This window comes from Canis lupus, chromosome 3 (genome assembly GCF_011100685.1).
Source record: "Canis lupus familiaris isolate Mischka breed German Shepherd chromosome 3, alternate assembly UU_Cfam_GSD_1.0, whole genome shotgun sequence".
Lineage (NCBI taxonomy): Eukaryota > Metazoa > Chordata > Mammalia > Carnivora > Canidae > Canis > Canis lupus.
The window spans coordinates 84,410,408-84,435,978 of record NC_049224.1 but is presented as its reverse complement, the minus strand read 5'-3'; the positions used below and the strand labels follow the sequence as shown (position 1 = coordinate 84,435,978).

The window sequence follows — 25,571 nt, the reverse complement described above, 5'->3', positions numbered from 1 at the left end:
TGCTTAATTATTTTCTTTTCTTTTTTTTTTTTTTTCATTTTAAACAAGTTTATTTAAACAAGACGCTTGACTTGAAAACTATCTAGGATTCATTTCCTTTAGAGTGATTTATCCCTACTTAAAGACAGATCACCTTACATGTAATGGCTACATATAAAAAAGTCATAAAATTGGCCTTAGTCTTACTATGATAAATGAAAAATGCTAAAATTCCCCAGTCAAGATATGCAAAGATTTTTATGTTGTCCTTTTCTTGTTAAACCGTGATAGCAGAACTTGCTGGAATATAAAGAGAAGAGCTAACTGAGCATGCCACGAATGGAAAGGGGGGATATTCTCACAGAACCAGTATTTCCCCCCCAGCCCATTTCTATTTGATGTCAAACAAAATATACATTGGCCATTTAGTTTTTTAAAAAAGTGCAATGTGCCCATACACATGTATAGTTACTTTATGTCTGCCAAGGGAATGGGGAAGGGGAAGACTGAACAGTAGAGAAAACTATCGTGTAGTAGTCAGTGTGGTGGATCCAGGTTGCAATTGAGAATGTCTTGAGAGCAAGAGTCCTGGAGTAGAGTGGCGGGTTCCCTTCTTAGAAGAGGCCTCCTGTCTGCTGCTGGAACACATCAATTATGTCTTCATCCTGCATCTCCAGCAGTGCCGGCGTGTCTGTCCCCTTGATTGGGTGCCCATCAAATCGGAATCTGACCTGCGTCACTGCCAGTCCCTGTCGCTCACAGTAGGCTTTCATCAGCTTGCTAAGTAGTGTATGCTTCTTAATCTTAAAGTACACCACAGAACCATCCTGCCCTGCCACCTTCAAATGAATATGTTCATTGTTCTCAGTCATGACTTCTTCCTTGGGCTTTCCCTCGGCCATGGCGAGCGCCGGAGTCTCCTCAGCCACCACTTCACCAAGGAGGTGCCAGGTCCGCACTAAGTGAGCACACAAGCAGCACCAGGAGTGGCAGAAGAAGGCTTAATTATTTTCCATTGCAATGCCTTGGGGAGTACATATATATTATTTAATATATACCATCCCAGTCGATTTCAGATCCCTTTTGAGAGGCCCATTGAGCCTCCAAGTATAGTTTGGGCTTACTTCTGACAGAGGACCTTCTGGAGGCTAAAACCTGTGTAGCAAGCTCCTTATCCTTTGCCACCACTTTTGCTACTCTGTCAGCAAAATTGTTTCCTTTACTTGTTGTGGTTTGGTCTTTTTAGTGTCCTTTACTCTGTACAACTGCCACCTTCCACTGAAGCTGTACAATTTCCAATAATGTTCAGATTTTCTCTTTATGTTTTATAGGAGAGCTTTTGGAATTAAATAATACCCAGTCTCTACAAATGGCTGCATGGGCATGAAATATTAAGAAGCCATATTTAGAATCAGTATATATATTTAGCTTTAACCCTTTACCTAGTTGTAGTGCTCAGATTAAAGTTACTGATTTGGCCTTTGTGATGAAGTATGGGAAGGCAAAGCTTTTGCTTCAGTTATATCTTGTAGGCTGACAATAGCATATCTGATTTTTCTGGTTCCCTCGTGCGTAAAGCTACTTCCATCCGTCAACCATTCAGCCTCTGGATTGGGTAGCGGTCCATCCTTTAAATCAGGCCTACTAGAATATATTTGCTGTACAGTGTCCATGCAGGAGTGGATTGGAAGCCCCTGCTTGCCTTCATCAGGTAATAGAGGTGCTGGTTTTAAATCTCTACACACCTAGAGGATTAGTTACATCAGGGGTGTCGAGGAGGTCTTGATACATCAGTAATTTCTCTTCTGTTAACCATTCATGCCCTTTGGTCACTAAAACCCCTTGGACTTGATGTGGGATCATGACATCCAGATAATGTCGTAAATTTATTAGCTTTACCAGCGGGGCAGTCACAACCACTGCTTGTAAACATCATGGCCATCCTTCTGCTACCAGATCTAACTGGAGAAATAAGCGACTGGTCTAGGAACAGGTCTGAATTTTTGAGTTGGGACCCCTAAGGCTATTCTTCTCCTTTCTCACACAGATGAGGTGAAGGGTTTTTCCAGGTTTGGGAGCCCCAAGACAGGAGGAGTGCTCAGTTTTTCTTTCAGACCTTTGTAGGCTTGGTAACAGTCATTATTCCATCCCAGGGGTTCTAAATCACTCCCTTGTAATGCTTTATAAAGGGGTTTGGCCATAAGGCTACACCCTAGAATCCAAATGTGACAAAAGCCTACCATGCTTAATTAAGAAGGTTCTTAATTGCCTTTTTGCTTGTGGTACTAAAATATTCATGTGGCCGATTTTCTGTCCTGGGCCAATGCCTGTGCCCTTGAAGTGAGGATATAGTGTAGATATATTGGACCTTCTCTTTAGAAGTCTGGGCTTTCTGGGGAGACACTCTCTACCCCCACTGTCCCTAAAAAGTTAAGGGTGAGGATTGTATTGTCATCAGAATCCTCTTTTGTTGGCCTTGCAGTCAATATATCACCCACATATTGAAGTTCTATTAATCAGTTTTAAATCCCCTCATTCCCTTTTTAAAGCATTCCCAAACAAATGTGAGCTGTCTTGGAATCCCTGAGGCAGCACCATCCAGGTCCAGGTGAGCTGGGAGGTCTCACTAGTATCAGGGTCAGTCCATTCAAAAGCAAAAAGATATGGGGAGTCAGGATGTTCTGGTTTGCAGAAGAAAGCATCCTTTACATCTCATACCATAAACTCGTTTGCACCTGGAAGATCTTGTATCAGTGTAGTATAAGGGTTAGGGACTATAAGATGAATAGGGTTCACTGCCTCAGTAGTTGCTCTCAGATCCTGGATAAAACAGTAGGTCCCCATTTGGCTTCTTAACTGGTAGAATGGGGGATATTGCAGGGTGAATGACAAGGAGTTAATAATCTATAGTTCAAAAATTTCTAAACTAGGGTTCGAATACCTTTTTGGGTCTCTGGTTTTATAGGATATTGGCTTTTTCAAGAATACGTGTGGGCTTAGGTAGATAACAATGGGTGAAATACTATCAGCTCTCGCAGGAACTTCTGTTTCCCATACATTGGGCATTATTCTGATTGCAATATGGAACAGTATACTGGCTGGCACATAAATGGTATTTCCCACTTGCTTGTCTAGGCTCATTACCATTATAAAGTTTGTTTTCTCTACATGTGAGTCTGTCAGTCCTATTTGGATGGTAGTTTGTGGCTTAGCACGTAAGTTGCTCCCCAGTAAGGGAGTAGGGCATTTAGGTGTCAGGAGAAAGCTATGTGAAAGCAAGAGACAGCCCATGCCACCAGCTAGTAGACAAATTGTGTCACCTATGGCAATCCATCTATTCCAGTATCTGTACAAGAGTGCTGGGATAGAAGCCCATTTTGCTGGGACAGGACAGAGTAAGCGGTTCCTGTGTCCAATAAAAATTCAATTTCCTTACTTGCCCCATCAGAGATCACCCGAGGCTCCTGGTATGCTATATTGAGATGTCCAGGAAGAGCCATAGGAGAGCTCAGGTCCCTTCAGTTCTATGTAACTTTGGCCAGCAAACGTTTTTGGGCCTGGACCCACCTCCCTTCTGAGATGAAGACGATCCTTTTTCCAGTGGCCATCCATCTTACAGAATGCACATTGATTGGGACCCAGCATTTTGTGAGCCAGGGACTCTAGTCTGGCTTTGCCAGACTTCAGCCTCACGGGCTTCCATGTATAATCCTGAAATTGTGAGTTCCCTGATGTTGTGACCAAAAGTCGGGCATGACATTTATTTTGGGTAAACTTGTCCTTCTCACTACAATAGAATATTAGCTGCTGCTTTTTCAACTTCTCCAGCATAAATTGTGCCTAATTATGTAACAAATGGGAATCCATTGGAATGCTCACGGTTGCCCCCATTTAAGACTGTAAGCAAGGAGTCAGATCGGGGCAAAGAGAGGATAAGATTCTAGATAATTGTTCAGGATGATAATTGTTCAGGATGTCAGAGATCTAAGGCAGAGGAGACAGTCATTGGCCACAGTGGCCCCAGCCACATGAATCAGATAGAAGTCATGGAGTTTCTTAGAAACCAAAAGGAAAGGTAATCTCTCAAGGATAGGGAAACCTGCTAATGCTGAATACTATGATCAGAAAATGTAATTGCTCAATGGCGGATGAACAATGTAAAGGGTGAAAAAGGCAAGAATTCAGAGAGGTAGAAATAGGTGTAGCAGAGTAATAGAATCTGGCATAGTGAGCAAAAGCATACAAAAGATGCCATGTTGGCTTGCCACAGTTCTCCCCCCTCATCCAACAAGAAGACCTCCACCTGGCAGTGACCAGCCTGCTGGGTGTCTCATCCCTGTAACCTGAAAACCCAGTGCATCTGGGGGCACCGGTACCATTCTTTATTCTAAGAGTTTTGATGCTCAACAGGATCCCCAGTAGAATTCCATGAATTGCCATGAGACATCCACTTGGCAGTGGGAGAGAGAGAGAGAGAAAGAGAGAAGTCCAGACTCTCTTCTAGGGAAAGCATGTGGTGAATCAAATGCACCACGTGTACGGGGAGAACTTCCAGTCACCAGTGGTGCCTATCTTCCCCACTTATCATCTCAGTTTCTCCTGGTGGCAGTCTAAAACCACCATGGAGGCTCCGAGCACTGGATGATCAACTCCTCTTTGTGGAACCCTGGGTGAGCCAAAAATTAATACCATGGCCATACCTGTCTCAAATAATCTCTGACACTTCCCTCAGTCCTTAGTTGCCTGAGAACACCTTTCAGCAGGAAGGAACAAGTGTCCTTTCTCTTCAGAGTTGAGTGACTCAATCTCTCATGACAACTCACAGCCTTGAAGCCAGAGTAAAAAGAGCTTCAGAGCACAGAGAGAGTGGGGAGTAGGAAGAGCAGGTTAACAGACCAGTTTTCCCAGTTTCTCTTCCTCCCTGGAGAATGGCAAAAATTCTATCAGCATTAAACCAGCTCTGTTTCCCAGAGGAGGAACTTACCGGTTCCCAAAACCCAAGTTGGGCTTCGAAGACTCAATTTGGGGATACCGCTGTTCCTCTGAGGTTCCCTTTGTGGTCGCCAAGATGATGCAGGCAAGCTGGGTCTGAGGACCCAGAGGAGGTCCCACAGGACCAGCCAAGAGGATCCTTGGCTTCACACAGGATAGAAGTCAAAGACGAGCCAGCAGGAGGTGAAAGCAGTCTATTGACGGAGTAGAGAGAGAAAAGGAGCAGATCAGATGGAGTGCCTAGGAGCTTTAGAAAGGAAACAAGGGAGCCTTTGCTTGGGGTCTGGGGTTTTTATTGACATTGTGGTCGGCACACGTGTCTTCTCAGGCATTCAGGAACTGGTCAAAACAAGGACAGCGCCCAGGTGTCCGTCATAGTCACTTATTCCCTAGAGCCAGAGGTCTTAGTGTTAAAGTGTTTGGTGACAGTGGTCTGAAATATGCACATGATGGCCTCACCTGGTCATTCCTTAGATGATATCTGTTGTGCTGGAAGACTCCAAAGAAATCATTAACTCTCCGTCCCTTACAAGGAGGACATACATGAAGGCATGTGGAGGGCGGAGGTACAGCTCCTAGCAAGAAGAGAAGCCGTTCGGGAAAGAAGCAAAGGGCAAAAGAAACCAACTTTTTTACTTATGGGGCTCCTTTGGTTTCCCTTGTCTCAGTATCCTCTCCAATAAAGACAATTTACTTTTTTCTCTTTTCTGCCTATTCGGATGTCTTTTATTTCTCTTTCTTATCTGATTACCCAGCGTGGTCTTTTAAAAACAGCAGTCCGTTCATGCCACCTGAGTGATTAAAACCCAAAGACCAAAATCCATTGAGGCCTGGACCCTCCATGACTCTCCAGACCTGGCTCCTCTCCAGCCCACTGTTTACCTCTGTCCTGACCATGACGTATTCTAACCGACCTGATTGTTTCTGTCCTCAAGTTCCTTGCATTCCTTTCTACCTCAAGCACATCCTTTGATGTGAAAGACTGTTACTCTCTCTTCTTCCCCAAGTAAATTCCTGTTTTTCCTTCTGCTGTCAACTAAAGTATCATTTCTTCACATATACCTTCCCTGATCTATACCCTATTTCCTTACACAAACACACACAATAAGGTCACAGCCATCTGAAGTATGCTTTTAAAGTACTATGAGGACTTTTCATACCTTTTATTCATAGCTCTTATTATGGCTTATTTGATTATTTTTTTGATTGTCTCTCCTGTATGAATTCCATAATTTTTTGGTCCTCATTAACTCCAGTGCATATCATTCCATAGATACGTGAATGAAAATGTTTATCCTAACATCATGTTTCTTCATTGATGAGGTTTGATTATTTTTTTTCCATTGTTGAGAAGGAAGCTTTCTTCTTTTATCTGAAGGCTTAATTTTAGTAATTATTGGCTGTCATTGTACAGGGCTCAAGATTTCCTTAATTTGAGTTTAGGTCTAAATGTGATGACTCCTGAGGGAAACAGATTAGTTAATGTTGTTCAGTAGTAAAGATATAAAACAAACGAAACCAAACAAATTATGTATCTACTTCTTGGCAAAAATTTTAACCAACTTCTTAAAATTTTTTGGTTCTTCCTGTGCTAATTATTTTGATCCTGAACATGAAACTGTTACAACATTAAACATATGAATCTATATATTATATTATCGACTAAAGATCAGTAAAGACAGATTTGTATAGCATGTTGACTATTCTGCTTCAGTGTGTGGGTAGAGAAAGTGTAAAGTTGATGATTTCATCTCCTTGGGTGACTGGAGAGAAGTGGATTGTCCATTTCAAGTTATAATTACAAAAGCTTTCTAGTGGTGGTAAAGGGAATTGCCGGCAAACCAATCTGTCTCCTTCAGTGAACAGAATCAGTAAGGTTATCATTTGAAATGAGAGTGGTTAACAATTTCTCTTTTTTTAATTTAAATTCAATTAGCCAACATATAGTACATCATTAGTTTCAGATGTAGTGTATAATTTATCAGTTGCATATAATACCCAGGGCCCATCACATCACATGCCCTCCTTAATGCCCATCCCCCAGTTACCCCATCTCCCCCCCACCTCACCTCCAGCAACCTTCAGTTTGTCTCCCAGAGTTAAGAGTCTCTCATGGTTTGTCTCCCTCCCTGATTTCTTCCCAGTTTTCCCTCCCTTCCCTCATGATCCTCCGCACAGTTTCTTATATTGCACATATGAGTGAAACCATATAATTATCTTTCTCCAATTAACTTATCTCACTCAGCATAATACCCTTCAGTTCCATCCACATCATATAATTGGTAAGTATTCATCCATTGTGTGTGTGTGTGTGTGTGTGTGTGTGTGTGTGTATACATACCACATTTTCTTTATACATCCATCTGTCTATGGACATCTCGGCTCCTTCCACAGTTTGGCTACTGTGGAATTGTGGACATTGCTGTGAACATTGAGGTTCAGGTGCCCCTTCGGATCACTACCTTTGTATCTTTGGGGTAAATTCCCAATAGTGCAATCGCTGAGTCGTAGGGCAGCTCTATTTTTAACTTTCTGAGGAACCTCCTCACTGTTTTTCCAGAGTGGCTGCACCAGCTTGCATTCTCACCAAACAGTGTAAGAGGCTCCCCTTTCTCTGCATCCTTGCCATGTCTCTAAAGGCAAGAGAAACAAAAGCAAAAGTGAACTTTTGGGACTTCATCAAGATAAAAAGCTTCTGTACGGCAAAAAACAAAACCAAACCAAAACAAAACTAAAAGGCAACCTATGGAATGGGAAAAGATATTTGCAAATGACATATTAGATAAAGGGCTAGTATCCAAGATATACAAGGAACTTCTCAAACTCAACATCCCAAAAACAAATATTCCAGTCAAGAATGGGCAGAAGACATGAACAGACATTTCTCGAAAGAAGACCTACACATGGCCGACAGACACATGAAACAATGCTCTGCATCACTTGGCGTCAGGGAAATACAAATCAAAACCACAAAGAGATACCACCTCACACCAGTCAGAATGGCTAAAAATAACAACACAGAAAACAACAAATGTTGGCAAAAGCAGTGACAATTTCTTGAAATAAGTGCCAGAATTTACCCTTGAAGGTACGGGGGTACCTGCTTAGCCACAGTTTTGCTTTCCATGGTTTAAGTTCCCCAGAGTCAGTCGTGGTCCAGAAGCAGATGATCCTCTTTCTGATGTATAGTCAGAAGGTCAATAGTTGCCTAAGGCTACATCACATGCCTGCATCATTCCCTTCACTTCCTTGCATCACGTAGGCATTTCATTGGTCTTACATTCTCACAAAAAGAAGAAACTTGAGTATACTATGAGACATTGTCCACATAACTTTTATATTGTTATAATTGTTCTACTTTAATTATTGTTCTTAATCTCCTATTATGTCTAATTTATAAATTAAGCTTTATCATAAGTATATGTAGGAAAAAGCGTAGCGCATACACACACACACACACACACACGTGTGTGTGTGTGTGTGTAGTGTGTATGGTTCTGTACTATCTGTGGTTCCAGGCATCGAGATTCATTCCAGATGAATGAAACCCTATTTATATAGGGTTCTGTACTATCTGTGGTTTCAGGCATCCACTGGGGGTCTTGGAATATATTCCCTATAGATAAAGGGGGGGATATAGATATTCATTTTTGCCTCTCACATTAACATAACTGACTAAGAAAACTTAAAACTAAGTCTGACAACAGAATTATTTATGAACAATGGATGTATTCTCTGAAAAAAGCAGAATATTTACATCTGTAAATACTTACTGACCTTTATTGATCTCTATATTATATGTAAATTATATCACCTTTGATAGGCTTACATTCTAGCTAGGGAGACAAAACAACAAAAAATGTTTTGAAATTATTTTAAGCTGTTTATGGGAAGCTTTGGATATTAATTCATATCACAAAAGTAATACCATAGGAGTGTGCTTTAACCTTCATTTTCCATTTTATCAATATTTCAATCCCGATTGTATTTTTTAAATTTTACATAATATTTTTCATAGATCTCATGGCCTTGCTACTTTTAGTACTTCAGTAATAACACTAAATAAGCTTTAATGTAGATCTTTAGCACTATAAAATAAAGAAAATGATAATTATGTAAGTTTTATCTTTGGGAATTATGCAGAACTAAATTTTCCTCATGTAGATCATTATTAAGGAAACATTTTCCATGATCATATCTTTTAATGATTTATTTTATAATTAGTCTGACTTATTAGAAGTTCATTTTATGTAGTAAAAATATATGTTAATTGTATGTATTGAAAACAATATTCTGTTATCAGAAATTGAGTTCTGATTTTTTTCTAGGGAAAAATTATTCGTATATGTGCATGTATGTGTGTGTGAGAGAGAGAGAGAAGGCATAGTTGGATTTATTTATTTATTTATTTATTTATTTATTTATTTATTTATCATTAATTACAGTCTTTCCTTTGGCAGAACTGCCTAGCTAAAAAAGTGCTCTGTGAGGAAATTGCTGATGAAAATGGAGTAAACTTAATGTTTCTGGCCGTGTCCTGGGTCATAATCCATTTATTGAGTTTTCTGACTAGACTACAAAGTAGATGGCATGTGACATTGTTGTGTCCATAGATGGTTGACAAAACCGCCAATAATCCCACTTTAAGGGAAATCTGGGACTATGTTACAAGGGTACACCAGGCACTGCTCCCAGTGACTCATGTTAGTTACCTAAACGTTATAGGCAACAACACTTCATATTATAGAAATAATGCTTCAAGTGATGGGTCAACTTTTAGTATTCCAAAGTTTAGTTTTTATTTTCCATTAAATTCTTAAAAATACTTTGTGATATTAAAATTTTTAAATTCTCACTTTTAAAATGTGTTCAAACAGAAGATGCTCCTTTTTTCACAGAAGTAAATTAGGTAATTTAATCATTTTGGGGTTCTAGTACACCCTGACAACCTATGAAAGTTAACTTGTGGTCCAAAGTGTATAAAATATTCATAAGGAAGAATTTCTGTGTAGTAAAGGGAAGACATGGGGATTTACTCATTCTGTTGTGTGACAAATCTTCTATCCTATGCTTGGCTTATTTATCTACATATACTCAGCAGTACTGACATATTAGAGTATGCCATACTTACAGATATTTTAATGCCATTGAATGGAATTTAAGAAAGGCCCAGGGTGGGTACTTGGGTGGCTCAGTGGTTGAGCATCTGCCTTTGGCTCAGGTCATGGTCCTGGAGACCCAGGATCTAGTCCCACATCGGGCTCCCCACAGGAATCCTGCTTCTCCCTCTGCCTGTGCCTTTGCCTCTCTCTCTGTGTCTCTCATGAATAATAAATAAATAAAATCTTTTTTTTTAAAGGGGCAATCAAATATCATTTATTCATATATCCCTGTTACATTATATTGAGTGTGTTCTGATATAGACCCTGTGTTAGGTGCCACACACCTTAGTAAAAAAGATTTTACTAAGCTCACATTTTAGTGGAAAATGAGGAGAAAGGGAAATGCATAGTTATAATTTGATGAATGCTCTGATACAAGTTTATGTAATGGTCCATGCAAATATAGTTAAAGTAGACATAAATTATAGGGGTAGTACAGGTTAGTGGTCACTTCAGAATAGAAATGTTAAAAAAGAAATGTCTGGTTCTTTTTTTCTTTTAAGATTTTATTTATTTATTAAAGAGAGAGAGTACACAAGCAGGGAGAGTGGCAGGCAGAGGGAAAGTGGCAGGCCTAATGTGGGACTCCATCCCAGGACCCTGGGGTCATGACCTGAGCTGAAGGCAGTCGCTTACCTGACTGAGCCACCTAGGCACCCCAAAACAAAGATCTTTCTTGATCCATATTCCCTCCAGCTGCAGCCCCATTCCTCTGTTCCCTTATTCAGCAAAACTTCTTTTAAAAAGGTGCATCTGGGTGGTGCATCTGGGTGGCTCAGTCAGTCAAGCATCTACCTTCGGCTCAGGTCATTATTCCAGGGTCCTGGGATCAAGCTCCACATGGGCTCCCTGCTCAGCCAGGAGCCTGTTTCTCCCTCTCCGTCTGCCTTTTCCCCTGCTCATTCTCTCTCTCAAATAATTTTTTAAAAAAATCTATAGATATTACTTCCAATTTCTATCCTCTTTTTTTTTTTTAGGATTTTATTTATTTATTCATGAGAGACAGAGAGAGGCAGAGACACAGGCAGAGGGAGAAGCAGGCGCCATTCAGGGAGCCTGATGCCTGATGTGGGACTAAACCGCTGAGCCACCCAGGGATCCCCTTATCGTCCTATTCTCTCTTGAGTCCTCCTTTATTACTTTTTTTTTTTTTTTTGCCCAACTGTTCCTCTAAAGTCACAAGCAACTTCATATTGCTGAATCCAATAGTTAGTTTCCACTTCTCATCTTATCTCATTCAATTAATCATCCCCTCTCCTTGTCTTCTCTTTCTTCACTTATCTTCTAGGATATTGTTCTTTATTTCCTTCTATCTTACTAGCTGGCATTCTCATTCACTTTGGCTGTTTCTCCTCTTCTCCCTGTCTTATCCTAGAGTACCCCAAGAATAAGTCTGAGGGGACCTCTTTTTCTGTCTTTGCCTTCAGTGATCTCACTGCTTTATATAATTTGTGTACTGATAACTCCCCATTTTCTGGACCTCTCCCTTAAACTTTAGGCTTACCTGTGAGCTCCCAGCAGCTGTTCTGCCAAAAGCCTTATTACCTGAGGTTCATTTCCTGACCCTTAGGTTCTAACTTAAGTGCAGACTTCTCCCAGTAAATACATGTGCATGTGTGAATGCATTATCCTTCATGTCTGCATTACTTTTGTCCATTGCATTTACCATGTGACATACAATATATTTTGAACAGTGCACGCCACACAGAATGTGTTCAATAAACACTTAAAAGGAGAGAGGAAGGAAGAGCGAACTATCAGGTATATTTTAGTGACTGGCTAAATATGCAGGTTGAGAGAGCTGTCAGAATCAGGAATGACTGGATTTTCAGGTTTTCAGTAGTCACAAACTTGGAGGTTCTGGAAATTCAGATTAGTCAAACAGAAAGAATGTATAGATTGGAAGTCAGGGAGACAGAGAAGGGAATGATTTTAAATGTTTGTTTTTCTCTATAAGAATGTGATAAGAAGATGAGAGCCCAGGCCTAAGCAAGTAACTAGATCAGGAAAAAAAAAAAAAAAAGTCTTTTGTTTTTTTTCTCCCAGTATTTTCCAATCATTGCAAGTGAGATTGTCAGCACTTTTGTCATTTATTTATGTATTGCCTGTTAGGTTCCAGGATCTGCTCTAGATACTTTATGTATTTTATAACTAATTCTTACCTGTAAGGTAGGTTTATTCCTATTTTACAGATACAGAAGCAGAGGCTCAGAGCCCAAGTTCAATACAGCTACCAGGACCTCAGGCCGAGGCTGCCCAATTTCAAAGTCCTCATAAGCCAGTTTGCCCTTTAATTTATGAAAATTTAAATCAGGGAAGAGTGTTTTAAAAAATCATTTTTGAAATGTATCATTTGAAATTCTCCAGATTGGTTTGAATAAAAATGGAAGAGCGAGCCACAAATGAAAAAAATTGTGTAACATTAAAGTGATTTCTGATGGATATCCATTGTTTCTTATGTGCTTTTTATTACATAAATAACTTATTTCTTTGAAACATTCACCATAAATATGTTTTTAAGAGACTAAAAACGGTAAGCTCAAGCAAATCTTTTATTAGCTATTTGTGGACATTTTAGGTATAATTTTGCTGTATAAACCATAGTTGAGACTTACATGTAGTTTCTTACAGCTCTCCGCAATAAAGTAAATCATTACCATGTATAACCTTATCCTCATAAAATTTAATTCTTAATTAGGAAGTAATAAAAGTTTAGCTTTCTAGTTAACTTGCTAGTTAATTTCTAATTAATTGAAATTGTCATCATTATATAATGACAAAATTTTATAGCAAACTTACAATTGAACTGTTACTTTCTTGCAAATACAAAATTAGAATCTCAGAAGCTAAAACAACTCAAGTTAGAATGGAAGTTGGCAGATCTTTGCTTGTACGCTAGGGTGGCACACCAGAACATAATGTCTGACATACCACCTCTGGCATTATCACCTTACAGTCACCAATATTCTCTCTAGAGCAGTCTCAGATGTCTTGTCTTCTCTAGGGCAACAGAGATTCAAGGAGTATATATTTAAGCCCGGATCTTCTCCTAATATTAGTATGTTCCCACCAGCCTGCTAAGGGAAAGTTAATACAAACATCTCTTTAGAAATTGTTTTCTGGGACATCTGGGTGGCTCAGCGGTCGAGTGTCTGCCTTTGGCTCAGGATGTGATCCTGGTCCCAGGATTGAATCCCCTTGTTGGCCTCCCTGCGAGGAGCCTGCTTCTCTCTGCCTGTGTTTCTGCCTCTCTCATGAATAAATAAATAAAATCTTAAAATAAAAAAAAAAAAGAAATTGTTTTCCCTCCAGGCAATCCTGGGAAGATGTTTCTAACTATATTTTCCTTTTGTATTATTTTACTTTAATTACATTAGTTTATTATTAGTTGTATTTGTTTATCATATTAGCGCTATTAGTTATATTAATTGTGTTAGTTTATTATTGATGCTATAACAAATTACCACAAACTTACTGGCTTAAAACAACTATATTTTCTTACAGTTCTGAAGCTCAGAAGTCTGAAATGAGTTTTAGTGAGCTAAAATCAAGGTGTTGACAGGGATGTGTTCCTTTTAGAAGGAGAATACATTCCCTTGCCCTCTTCAAGCTTTTGGAGTACACCTGTACTCCTTGGCTTGTGGTCCCGTTCTCTGTCTTCAAAGCTAACAGATAGCATCTTCAAATTTTTCTGATTCTGACCCTGCTGCCTCTCTCTTTCATTTATAAGGATCCTTGTGGTTATATTGGATCTAACAAAATAATCTAAAATAATCCCTTTCTTGGACACCTGAGTGGCTCAGTTGGTTGAGCGTCTGACTGTTGATTATGGCTCAGGTCCATGATTGCAGGGTTGTGGGACTGAGCCCCACATTGGGCTCCAATCTCAGCATAGAGCCTGCCTGAGATTCTCTCTCTTCCTTTCCCTCTGCCCCTACGCCAGCCTGCTCAGTCTCTCTCTTTCTCTCTCTCTCTCTCTCTCTCTCAAAAATAAATACAAATCTTAAAAAAAAAATCTTAAGGAGCACCTGGGTGGCTCTGTCAAATAAGCATCTGCCTTCAGCTCAGATCATGATTTCTGGGTCCTGGAATCAAGCCCAGTGTGAAGCTCCCTGCTCAGCAGGTAATCTGCTTCTCTGTCTCCCTCTGCCCCTCCTCTCCACCCTCACGCATGCTCTCCCTCTCTCTCAAGTAAAATCTTAAAAAATAAATAAAACTTAAAGACAATAATCCCTTCCTCTAAAGATCTTCAATTTAATTGGATCTGCACAACTTCTTTTGCCATGTAAGATAGCATGTCCACAGGTTCCAGGGATTAAGATGTGGGTATCTCTTGGGGGAGACATTATTTTACCTACCATGGTGGTACAAGAAGGTTTGACAAGAGAAGAGATTAACATTATTTACTGATTTGAAAAAATCTTAGGAGATCTAGAATTTTTTAGAACCTAATGATTTTACTAAATTATTGCCAAATATTCATCACAATAAGTCTAAAACTAAAAATGATATAATTATAATCATAATATATACAAATATCGAATCATTATGTTGTATACCTGAAACTAATAATGTTACTATAAGGCAATTATACCTCAACAAAAAAATATATGGTTATGTCAATACATGCCCAAAACATATTTGAGACTGTATTTAATAACTATTTTATGAAATTTTTGTAAAAAGCACAACGTAGAATTTACTATCTTAACCATTTCTAACTACAGTTTAGTAGTATTAAGTATACTAACACCATTATGCACCCTAACATCCTTTTTTTTTTTGCACTCTTTATTGTAAAAGAATGGAAGTATTTTTTTCCTGACATATAAATAATATTTATGTGAAACCAACATTTGCCATCTTAACATAAATTAATGTTACTTAATGTTGAAATACTAAAGATAGTCCCACTAAAGCAAAGAAAGAACGTGAATCATTTTGGAATTTCTGCCCAATGAATAAGATAAAAAAAAATAGATTAGAGTTATAGATATCAGAAAGAATATAAAATTCTTATCAAGTATAGATACATAAAAATTCAAAGGAATGGGATCCCTGGGTGGCGCAGCGGTTTGGTGCCTGCCTTTGGCCCAGGGCGCGATCCTGGAGATTCGGGATCGAGTCCCACGTCAGGCTCCCGGTGCATGGAGCCTGCTTCTCCCTCTGCCTGTGTCTCTACCTCTCTCTCTCTCACTGTGTGCCTATCATGAATAAATAAAAATTAAAAAATAAAATAAAAAATAAAATAAAAAATTCAAAGGAATTAACTGAAAGCTATTAGGATAAAATAATTCAGTTAAATGTGTGTTTACTCTTAAATATGAGAAGTAATCATTTAGAATATACAGTGGAAAATAAAGAGTCAGACAACAGAAGAGGCTGAGCTCACTCACACTATTAACATAAAGAAATGCTGGATAGAAGATAACAAAGAATGTGACTACGTAGCTAAATATTCACCACAGTTTTCAATGCATGTATCCTTTGGACAAATCTGTTTCTATGTATTTGTCCTACAGAAATATTCACATATATGTGAAAATAACACAGTAAAAGGCAAATTATTTTGGCATTGTCAGAAATAGCGTAAAATTGAAAATTACTTAAATGTTCATTTATAAATTATGGTATATACTTATAAGAAATACAATGAAGCAGCTCCATGTAAAGCAGCAATATATTCATACATACTAATATGAAAGAATATCTGAGATTCATGGTCCGTTAAAAAAAAAAAATCAGATACTGAACATTGTATATGGTATTCTACCTTTTGAGCTGAAACAGTTGTTTCAAAGGTCCCCAATAACTAAATCCAATGACCAATGGTCAGTCCCCCTTTTAATTGATCTCTTAATAGCATTTGACTCAGTTGTGTCCTTTCTTCACTTGGCTTTTAAGACACTACATCTTTTTGGTTCTTGTCTTATTTTACTGGTTACCAGAGGCAGACCTAGCATTTTGGGAACTTAAGTTCATACAATTTGGGAAACCCTTTAAAGATAGGGAATATAATATTACAAATAAATCATAATTAGGTACACACATGCATAATTATTTAGAACAAGAGGAAAATAAGAGGTCCCTTTTTTCTGAGATCTTATTAGGCAGTTTACTGGAAATGCATACATCGAAGTGTTTTCTGATCACAGCCTGACTTGCCCTCCTTACTTAGAGCACACTACACTTCCTAGCAATTCCCAGCAATCAAAGGGACTCATGCTAATGAGGTCAATCTCCAGGACTGGTTCCTTCCCTTTTCCTTCATTAATGTGTCCCACGTCTCGGTTCCTGATCTTTTCTCTAGTTATACCCATTCACTTGCTGATTTCACCAAGCTCAACTGTCTTGTGACTTTCATTATCATCTCTATGTTGATAACTTCTAAATGTATATCTTCAGCCCAGACTTCTCTCCCATACTCCAGTCTGGTATCTCCAAGGGCCTTTTCAATACCTCATTCAGGTATTTTGCAGATATCTCAAATTTAGTATGTTGAAAACTGAAGCCCTGATCTCACTCTCAAAATTGTTCCACTTAACTTTCCCTATCTCAGTTAGTGGTAACCCCATCTTTCCACTTAATTCAAATCAGGCATCCTTCCATTTGGAATTGTCCTTGATTCCTATGTTTCTGACATTATATTTAGAATTCGATCACTTTTCCCCCCTTCCACTATGTTGCAAGACAAGTTTCCAGGGAAGCAGACTCAGATTGAGGTTAGCATGCCAAAAATTTATTAGGGAGTGCTCTTGGGATCAATGCCTGTAGATGGACAGTGAATGAAGCAGGATTGAGCAGAGGAAGAAGTCTAGATGCAATACGATATAAATGGAAGTCTCAGTAATGCTGTAGAGACTTCTCAAGTCCTTTCAAGTCTTTAATTAGATGTTATCTTCTGAATGATGCCTGCCCTGACGACTCTCTTAAATGGCATCCATATTTTTCCATTTCCCCTTATTGTGTTTCCATAGCACTTTTTATTTGACAGAATGAAATTAAAGTAATAGTGGTAGTAGTAGTAGTAATTGCAGCCAACATTTTAATAAGATTCACCATGTGCTAGGCACTGTCCTACACACATTTTAAGATTTATTTATTTATTTTAGAGAGACAGGAAACAAAAGCAAGGAGGGGGAGGGAGAGAGAGAGAGAAAGAGAGAGAGAAAGAGAGAGAGAGAGAGAGAGAGGAATTCTCGAGCAGACTCCTACAATACAGGCTTGATCTTTTGACCCTGAGATCATGACTAGAGCCAAAATCAAGAGTCGGATGTTCAACCAACTGTGCTACCCAGGCACTTTGATACACTTTATGTGTACTAATTAAATCCTCACAATAGCTTCTGATGTAGGTATTATTATGGTATGCATATTACATATGATGAAACTAAAACGCCAAGAATTCTAATAACTTGCCCAGTGTCAGCTAAGATACTGGTGGAGCTAGAATTTGAACTCTGTGTAGTTTGTTTTCTTTTTCTTTTTTCTTTATTTGAAACAGAGATAGAGTGAGTGGGGGGAGTGGAGAGGGGTCGAGTGAATGGGAGAAGCAGACTCCATGCTGAGCAAGGAGCCTGACACAAGGCTTGATCCTAGGACCCCAGGATCATGACCTGAGCTGAAGGCAGACACTTAACAGACTGAGTAACCCAGGCACCCCTAGCAGTGCAGTTTCAAAATAAATTCCAGATGGGCTATTGATTTTACCACAAAACGAATTTATCAGAAATGCTAGACAAATGGCAAGATTTCATTCTTTTTTTATGACTGAGTAATATTCCATTGTATTTATATACCATACCTTCTTTATCCATTCATCGTTCTTAACCATCTGCAGCAACATGAGTGAACCTAGATGGTATTATACTAAGTGAAATAAGTCAGACAGAGGAAAACAAATACCATATGATTTCATTTATATGTGGAATCTAAGAAAACAAAACAAATAAACCAACAAAAAACAGAAACAGATGTATAAATGCAGAGAACAAACTGATGGCTTCCAGATAGTAGAGAGATGGGAGAATGGGCAAATAGGTAAATAAGAGGCACAAGCTTTCAGTTATAAAATTAATCTCCTAGGAATGAAAAGTACAGCATAAGGAATATAGTTAATAATATTATAATAACTTTGTATGGTGATAGGAGGCAACTACACTTACCAAGCTGAATATTGTATAATGTATAGAATTGTGAAATCACTATGTAATACACCTGAAACTAATATAACATTTTATGTCAACTATATATCAAAAAAAAAAAAGAGAGAGAGAGAGAATGAAGAAGAAGAAGAAGAAAAGCCTCGAGAGAGGACGAGAAGAAAATGTGAATTCAGAAGCAGAGATTAGAGTTGCACAGTTTCAAGCCAAGAACACCTGGAGACACCAGAAACTGGACAGAAAAGGCAAGGGAGGATCTACCAGAACCTTTGGAGAGAATATGGCCCTGCCAATACCTTGATTTTGGACTTCTGGTCTCTAGGGCTGTGAGAGAATAAATTTTTGTTGTTCTCAAGCCACTAAAAAAATGCTAGACAAAATTTCCTGTTTTGGAAATTTTGGAGGCACTAGATTATACTGGAATTACCTACAAATCTGAGATCTCAGTGACTTAAAACAACACAGGTTTATTTCTTGCTCATGGTCATGTCCATTTGATAGGATTGGACCTAGCTCTGTGTCATTTTTACTCCAGAATTTAGTATCCACTATCTGGAACCAGGGATTGCTGTGCAGAGACAAAGAGGGAAACATGGTTATTGCTCTAGTTCTTGAAACTTATATATAGAAATATTCAAGTGTCATGTATTTCATTGATTTAAATTGCAAATCACATGGCCACATCGAACCCCAAAGTGGTCAGAAAAGTCAGGCTGACATATATCTGCAAAGGGGAAAAACTAGAAATATTTGATGAAAATACTAAAAACTTTTGTAATCTAGGTATGTATATATGAGACTATTTTAAATGTGGGGAGGAGCTTTCTAAGCATGAAAGTGTTGGTAGATTTCAGCATATAAAATTAAGACCATCTCTATGTCAAAAACAACAAACTGTTTGAGGAAAGTCATTCCTAACATATTATTAGACCAAAGGTTAGAATTCTTTATATACAGAAAATTTAAATCAATAATTTTATTTTTTTAATCAATAATTTTATAAACATCAATTTTAAAATGGACTACGATGATGAGCTGGAAAATAATAAAAGAAATGCAATGGAAAAGTGTTCATTAGTAATTAAAGCAAAATGCTATTTTTACCTCTAAGATGCTAATAACCAGTTTCAATGAGAATAAGGGAAAAGGTACACTATCTTACCACTGTGTTTATTACAAACAAAAACAAACTCTACCTAGAGGACAGTTTGACAATATACATCAAAAGTTTTAGACTTAAAATGCCCATTGCTTTGACCAGACAGCTAGTCCAGTTTTAGGAATTTAAATAAAATTATATACAAATATTTAGCTATAGAGAAGTTTATTACTTTGTTTATAGTTGGGGAAAAAGGGAAATAATTAAATGTTCAATGGTAAAAGATAGGTTAAATAAACTATGTTTATCCATATAGTGGCACATATTCTGTAACATTAGAAAATGTGGGCAGGGAATGTTTATGTTATATTGAGAGAAAGTAGATTATGAAACAGCATGCATAATTCTGTTGTTTGCAAAATGTGTGTATAAATGCAATCTGAAAAGATATACATCAGAATACAAACACAGGTGGGTTTATGGGCATTTTGTCTTTTTTAATGATCTGTTCTAATTTTTGCCTTACCCATGAATTGCTTGTATAGTCTTTTAAAACATAAAAATAAATCCGTGGCAGTGGTTGGTACACATTTCACCATTGGGCCTCACTGATGCTCAGTCTCCTTATTTATTCTTTTTCTAAAGCGGGGCTCCCTTCTGTTTGGCACCCACAATTTTTCCGTTGGATCCTGCTGCTCGTCCAACCCTGACCTCGTGCCTCTAGTCTGTTAACTGGGCTTCTGGGTTTTCCTGTCATTCCCAGTTCTTTTCTCAGTAACATCTTTTTGAATCCCAGGTCTTTCAATACCAGGACCCGGATTTCCTGTCACTAATCACCTTGGGATCAACCTCCTGCCCCCAAGTTCCAAGCTGGTGTCAACAACTCGGTTCCTCCTAAGGACATCCTTGATCCGGACTTTCTGCCCTTCCTATTTTCATCTGCAGGCAGACACCACACTCCACCTGCTGGGCAGGACAACCAGCTGCTAACCTGTATTGGGCTGCCACTTGTTCTGCAGCTGCCATCGCTTCTAGATACCATGACTTGCCTTTCCTCCCACCCTGACATACCCAACTGCCTGCTGCTGCATTCCAGCAAAGACTCTAGATCCAGTTTCCTGCACTTCCCAAACTACTCAGTGCTGCTGGTAGTTAGTTAGCTAGGGCCCCCCCCCCCTCTACATTTGTCATCGGGTTAAATTTCTCCCAGCTGTTTCTCTTTTCCAGATAGAAAACACAATAAAAGAATCAAAATCAGCTGGTAGTAACTTACTTCATCTGCTGTTCGAGGTGCACGTGAGAAATCTGTGGGTGAACTTGGGCCATCATACTCGGCCTAACACTTAGCGTCGGTGTACGGTGTACCGATAGAGGGCACTCCTCCCATTTCCAGGCACTATCCTGACTAGGAAAGATTCTCCCTCCGTGCCTTCCAAGTGGGAAATAGCAGTGAATTACCTGTTCTAAAACAATGCTTAATTGTTTGTTTCTTCCACTGTTGCACCCAGGTGTTACTTTGTTTTTCCCGGGATACATCCGTGTTGGGTCATTTTGCATACAACAGTGCTTCACCACCGAAGTCCTACATAAGAGGTAAAATTTTAGTTACAGCAAGGAAGTATTCCTGGAGACCTACAAAATCATACCAAGACTGTTATATTTTATAGCATTTATTGGTGTTGTTAAATTTTTTATTGTAAACTACTTAATAAGATTTCTCTCAGATTATTGTAGCCATACTTTCCCTCCTACTCAAATCCCGGCCAAGCGGCTCCTCACAATCACAGGCAAGGGGTTCCCAGGAGCAGCACTGAGAGTTACCTCCTTTATCTTTCCTGTTTACTCTCCTCCATTGCTGTTTTTATCATATCTGTTGACTTTCATTTTCCCTCCTACCTACGGGTTTATCACACGAATTTGCTTTTTCTACCTTCTCTATTCCTTCCCTCAAAATGGTCTGCCATGCTTAAAATTTGATGTAATTTATATGCTCTTAGCTCTCTAATTTCTATTTCAGTGCTTTCTTCTCTTCTTTATCACTAGCTGCCCACAAGATATTGCTATTTCAATATCCTGCTATCACCTGACAATAGATCTAATTTCAGCTGGAAGCCTTTCCCAATTTCTCCTTTTTATTAAGTGGTGAATGCCCAGCACTGAAAGCGTATAACCCTGTTCTGCTGTTCCCATAAAGAAAGAAACTTTTCCCCTGTACCTCCCAAGTCTGTGTGCCTGATTGCTACAACCCCTGTCCTACGAGAGGCCTACATTACCTGGCACTAGGGTCAGGCTTACCCCAACTTGGGGGCTCTCTCAAACCCATTGCTTCTAAACTGAACTTACAGAAACCTTTGGTTAGCTTATTAAACATTATTTGCTAAAAAGCTGATTGTAGAATTTAATTATTTGCAGGGCTCATCTCTGTACTCAGCCAAGATTTTAAGGTCCTGTCAGCCAATCTTGTCTTAACCTAACTAACTTTGATTCCCTGATTATTCCAATTACCCCATATTTATTAGCCTACACATACTCCCTACATGTGGAAGGGTTTTCACTCCTCCACCCCAAAATCATAGGTCCCTGAAGAACTAGGCTATATCTTACTGCATCAGAAACACTGATTTTTCCTTCCTATGTAGGGAAAAACCTAGTTCTTTCCTACTGTGTTTCTCTACTGTGTGTACCGTGTATAATCATAAAACACTCTACTTCTGGCACCAAATATGTATGAATTTTCCTTAAAACAAGAAGCAAGTCTCAGACACCAGATGGGTTTCCTACAATTTAGCTCAATTCTGACCCTGTCTACCCAGAGACAGCATCAGATCCCATAGACAAAGGGCTCCATCCCACAAGATTGCCACCCCCCCACACACACACACATATACACTCTTCTGACGACAATCAGAAATCCAGTTTATCACCTGTGCTTCTGATCAGCCAGCTATAGATGAGGGGTTCCAAAACTTGTTCTACGGATTCAATTAATTTGCTAGAATATCTCACAGAACTCAGGGAAACATGGACATTTATTAGTTTATGAAAGGACATGATAAAGGATACAAATGAACAGCCAGATGAAGACATACGTAGGGCGAGGTCTGGGAGAGTCCTGAGCTTCTGCCCCATGGAGTTGTGGTGTGTTATCCTCCCCATGTTGATTTGTTGGCCTACCTAGAAGCTCTCTGAACGCCTCATTACTGGGATTTTACGGAGGCTTCCTCGTGTAGGCAGGGTCAGTTATTAACCTCATTTCCAGCGCCTGTCCCCCTCTCTGGAAAATGGCAGATAGGACTGAAAATTCCAAGATTCTAGTCATGACTTGGTCTTTCCAGTGACTAGTCACCATCCAGAAGTCCACCATAGTCACACCAATAGAACAACAGATGTTCCCAGTCTCTTATCACTTGGGATTTACAGGGTTTTTCACCTAGCCCCGTATTTAGTACCCAGCTGCTACTCTATATCATCCATCTCTCCCCCCACTCTCATTTACTTCTCATTATTCCATTCTTTCCTTACAAGCTCAGTCCTTGTCTCCACCCTAACCTAAATTGCCTCATGCTCCTTATTCTTTGTCTCCTCTCTGCCACCACTCTCAACAAAAACAACAAAAAATATTTCCAAGTGCAAGAATGCATGAGACTTTTCAATAGACTCAAAGGTGTTAGAAAAAAATTGTCAAGATAAAAGCTACCTAAAGATACTCAATGGAAGACAGGAAAAAAAATTCAGAACTTTATGAGTTGAGGGGAAGCTATTTTTTAAAACTACTTTAAACATTTGATTATGGTGAAGTTTTTGGACTACATGAACTGTTTCAGGATTCAGAAAATACTACCACTATATGGTTTAAGACATTTAATTTTTAACTTTTTAGCACATTCCAAAGGAATGTAAACTAATGAGGCATTACAAAGCTTAAACCTTACTCAAATGAATAGATTAGAATTATTATTAGTTAGCAAAACAAGTCTATGCTTCTAAATAGATGCCTCTCCTTAAGTGCTTAAGGAAGTTGAAAGCATTTGTTCTTTTAATTATTTTGTATCAACTGTTCATAGTTTAAGTTTGTATTATTAACTTTGAGGAAAGGATTTGCTAATATCAAAAGATTAGCTGGTAGATTTTCAAATTAAATCCATATCCTGAAAGGAAGTGAAAGGAGATTGTACTGTAGTAGTTTTTTTTAAATCCCATTATGAGTACACCCACAAAATTAGTTAATTTTTAAAGATTTGTTTTAATCATATTGAAACCTTCTGTGGTTTTTCTTACAGGAAAACTAGGACTAGAAGAATATGCAGTCTTTTATCCACCAAATGGTAAGAGTAATACGATTGCTTCCTCTAGTGGGAAATAGGAACATTACAACCTTTATAACAAATGTGACCTTGTCTCTGTTGAGACGGATAATAAATTATTATCTAAAGTAAACCTTCTCTAGAATACCTATTTTAAGTGAACTTTTCCTTGTTTGTGGTACCCTCTCTGACTCTCCTGGAAACCAGGAGTGATGTCTGATAACGCTGAGCAGACTTGGGTCCAGGGTGCTTCGTTCTCCTCTGAAGGACACCGACAGGGTCCATCCGCTGTCTTCCTTGTGACTTCACAGCAGCAGTGCTCCAATCCGTGTAGTGCATTGCCAGCTGTTACACTTTGTTATTCTCATAACTTGGCAAGTGTGGTCTTTATGAAATGAAATATTTCGAAGAAATATATCACCAAGATAATCTATTTTGACTACAGAAAGTGATCAAATGTATAATGACCACGTTAGATAATAAGTGTGCCTTTGAAATGCTTGGACAGTTTTTAAGATCTGCTTTCTGGAAAAGCAATATAGGGCATTCCTCATTGTGATATTATTAAGTTGTTTCCTGAAGAAGTCCTCTCACCCCAGCAGAATTAAGAACACGGGCTTTGTAATGCAGCAGAGCTGGGTTCAGATGCCAGTTCCCGCCAGCTGACCCCATGACCTTGGGTGAGTTACATGACTTTGCTGAGCTGCACATGCATCCTCTGGCACAGGGATTAAATGAGACACAATCAGTTCAGCAGCACAGTGACTGATATGTAGCGAGTGCTCAAAAAATGCAGTGGCTGCTGGGTCTATTTTTCTTCTTTATCAGCCTCTCCATGTGAAAGTCATACTTGGCTCTCATGTACTGTGCTCTCCGTGCACCTGTCGGTGTGACCTCTCGGGTCCTTCCAGGGGCCATCCTCTGCCCCTCTTGAAGCATCAGTGTTCTCTCATGTCCCACCCACCCTTGTTCTGCTCTCTTCTTTTCACACGTTTTCCTTGGGCTTCCTCACCTGCTTTCTTGGTTCTATTTGTTGATTACTCTAAAATTTACATCTTTACTTCTGACCTCTATAATAATGAACTCATTCATTTATCTTCCTATACCCACTATCCAAGAAAGAAAACAAAAGCAAGATGAAATTAAGAACAAAACAAAGCCTGTCCTGTTTCTCTCCCAGTTCATTGTACTCTTATCGAAACCAGTCATTCAAGGCCTAAAGCTGGGCAGTTATCCTTGACTCCTCAAAGTCGCACGTCCCCCTCATCAGGTCACCAGGGCCATCCAATTTTATTTTTAAAATGCATCTGGGACCTCTCCTTCCTCTCTTCCTCACTGTAACTGCTGCCTTGTCCTCAGCCTGGCTTTACCATCTCTAGCTTATTAATTGCAACAGACACCTAATTGGTCTCTCTCTTTTTTCAATCTTTTCTAGCTTTGCTTTGCTTCACAGTGCTGATTTTTACATCTAAAAGGAAAACCTAAAAATTGCCATTTTTCTCCTTAAAATTTTCTGAATGGCTTCCCATCTCTTCACAAGTAATGCCCAGGCCTCTGGCCCGGCATTTGAGGCCCTCTTTTGACTCAGGCTTCTACTCAGTCTGACTCCTAGCCTTTTCCTGTCTCACTTTTCTTCTATCACAGCAATATCAAGTGATTAGCTACCCATATGCACACGCACACGCACCCCTAGTGCTCTGAGAGCACCGTTTTGCTTCCTGCCTCATTACCTCTCCGTTCTCATGCATGGAACAACTCAGTCAGCCTTTCTTCACCTGCTCTCAGGGCTCACCTCAGACATGAACCTTTGCAGGAAGCTTTCTCGCATCCCCAGGTTTGGCTAAGGGCCCTTTCTTTAGGTTCCCATAGTATC

The 25,571-nt window shown here is 39.1% G+C and overlaps 2 protein-coding genes across 3 annotated transcripts in view; one reads left to right on the top strand and one right to left on the bottom strand.

Annotated features, from left to right (window-relative positions):
• The window catches only part of TBC1D19 (TBC1 domain family member 19), a 119,223-nt gene that overhangs the window by 63,810 nt on the left and 29,842 nt on the right, over window positions 1–25,571 (top strand). Inside the window, exons 14-15 of the mRNA XM_038533709.1 lie at window positions 20,903–20,987; window positions 23,675–23,719. Coding sequence (XP_038389637.1) covers window positions 20,903–20,987; window positions 23,675–23,719 — 130 coding nt within the window. The remainder of the gene's footprint in view (window positions 1–20,902; window positions 20,988–23,674; window positions 23,720–25,571) is intronic.
• On the bottom strand, window positions 594–881 carry LOC119871262 (small ubiquitin-related modifier 2-like). 2 transcript variants are annotated; one of them, XM_038533539.1, is made up of 2 exons: window positions 720–881; window positions 594–650 (listed from the first exon to the last, which is right to left on the bottom strand). In XM_038533539.1, exons 1-2 carry the CDS (start codon window positions 879–881, stop codon window positions 594–596), a joined length of 219 nt encoding a protein of 72 aa, XP_038389467.1. The 2 variants fall into 2 exon arrangements, with proteins under 2 accessions (XP_038389467.1, XP_038389466.1); XM_038533538.1 differs by having other exon boundaries at window positions 594–881.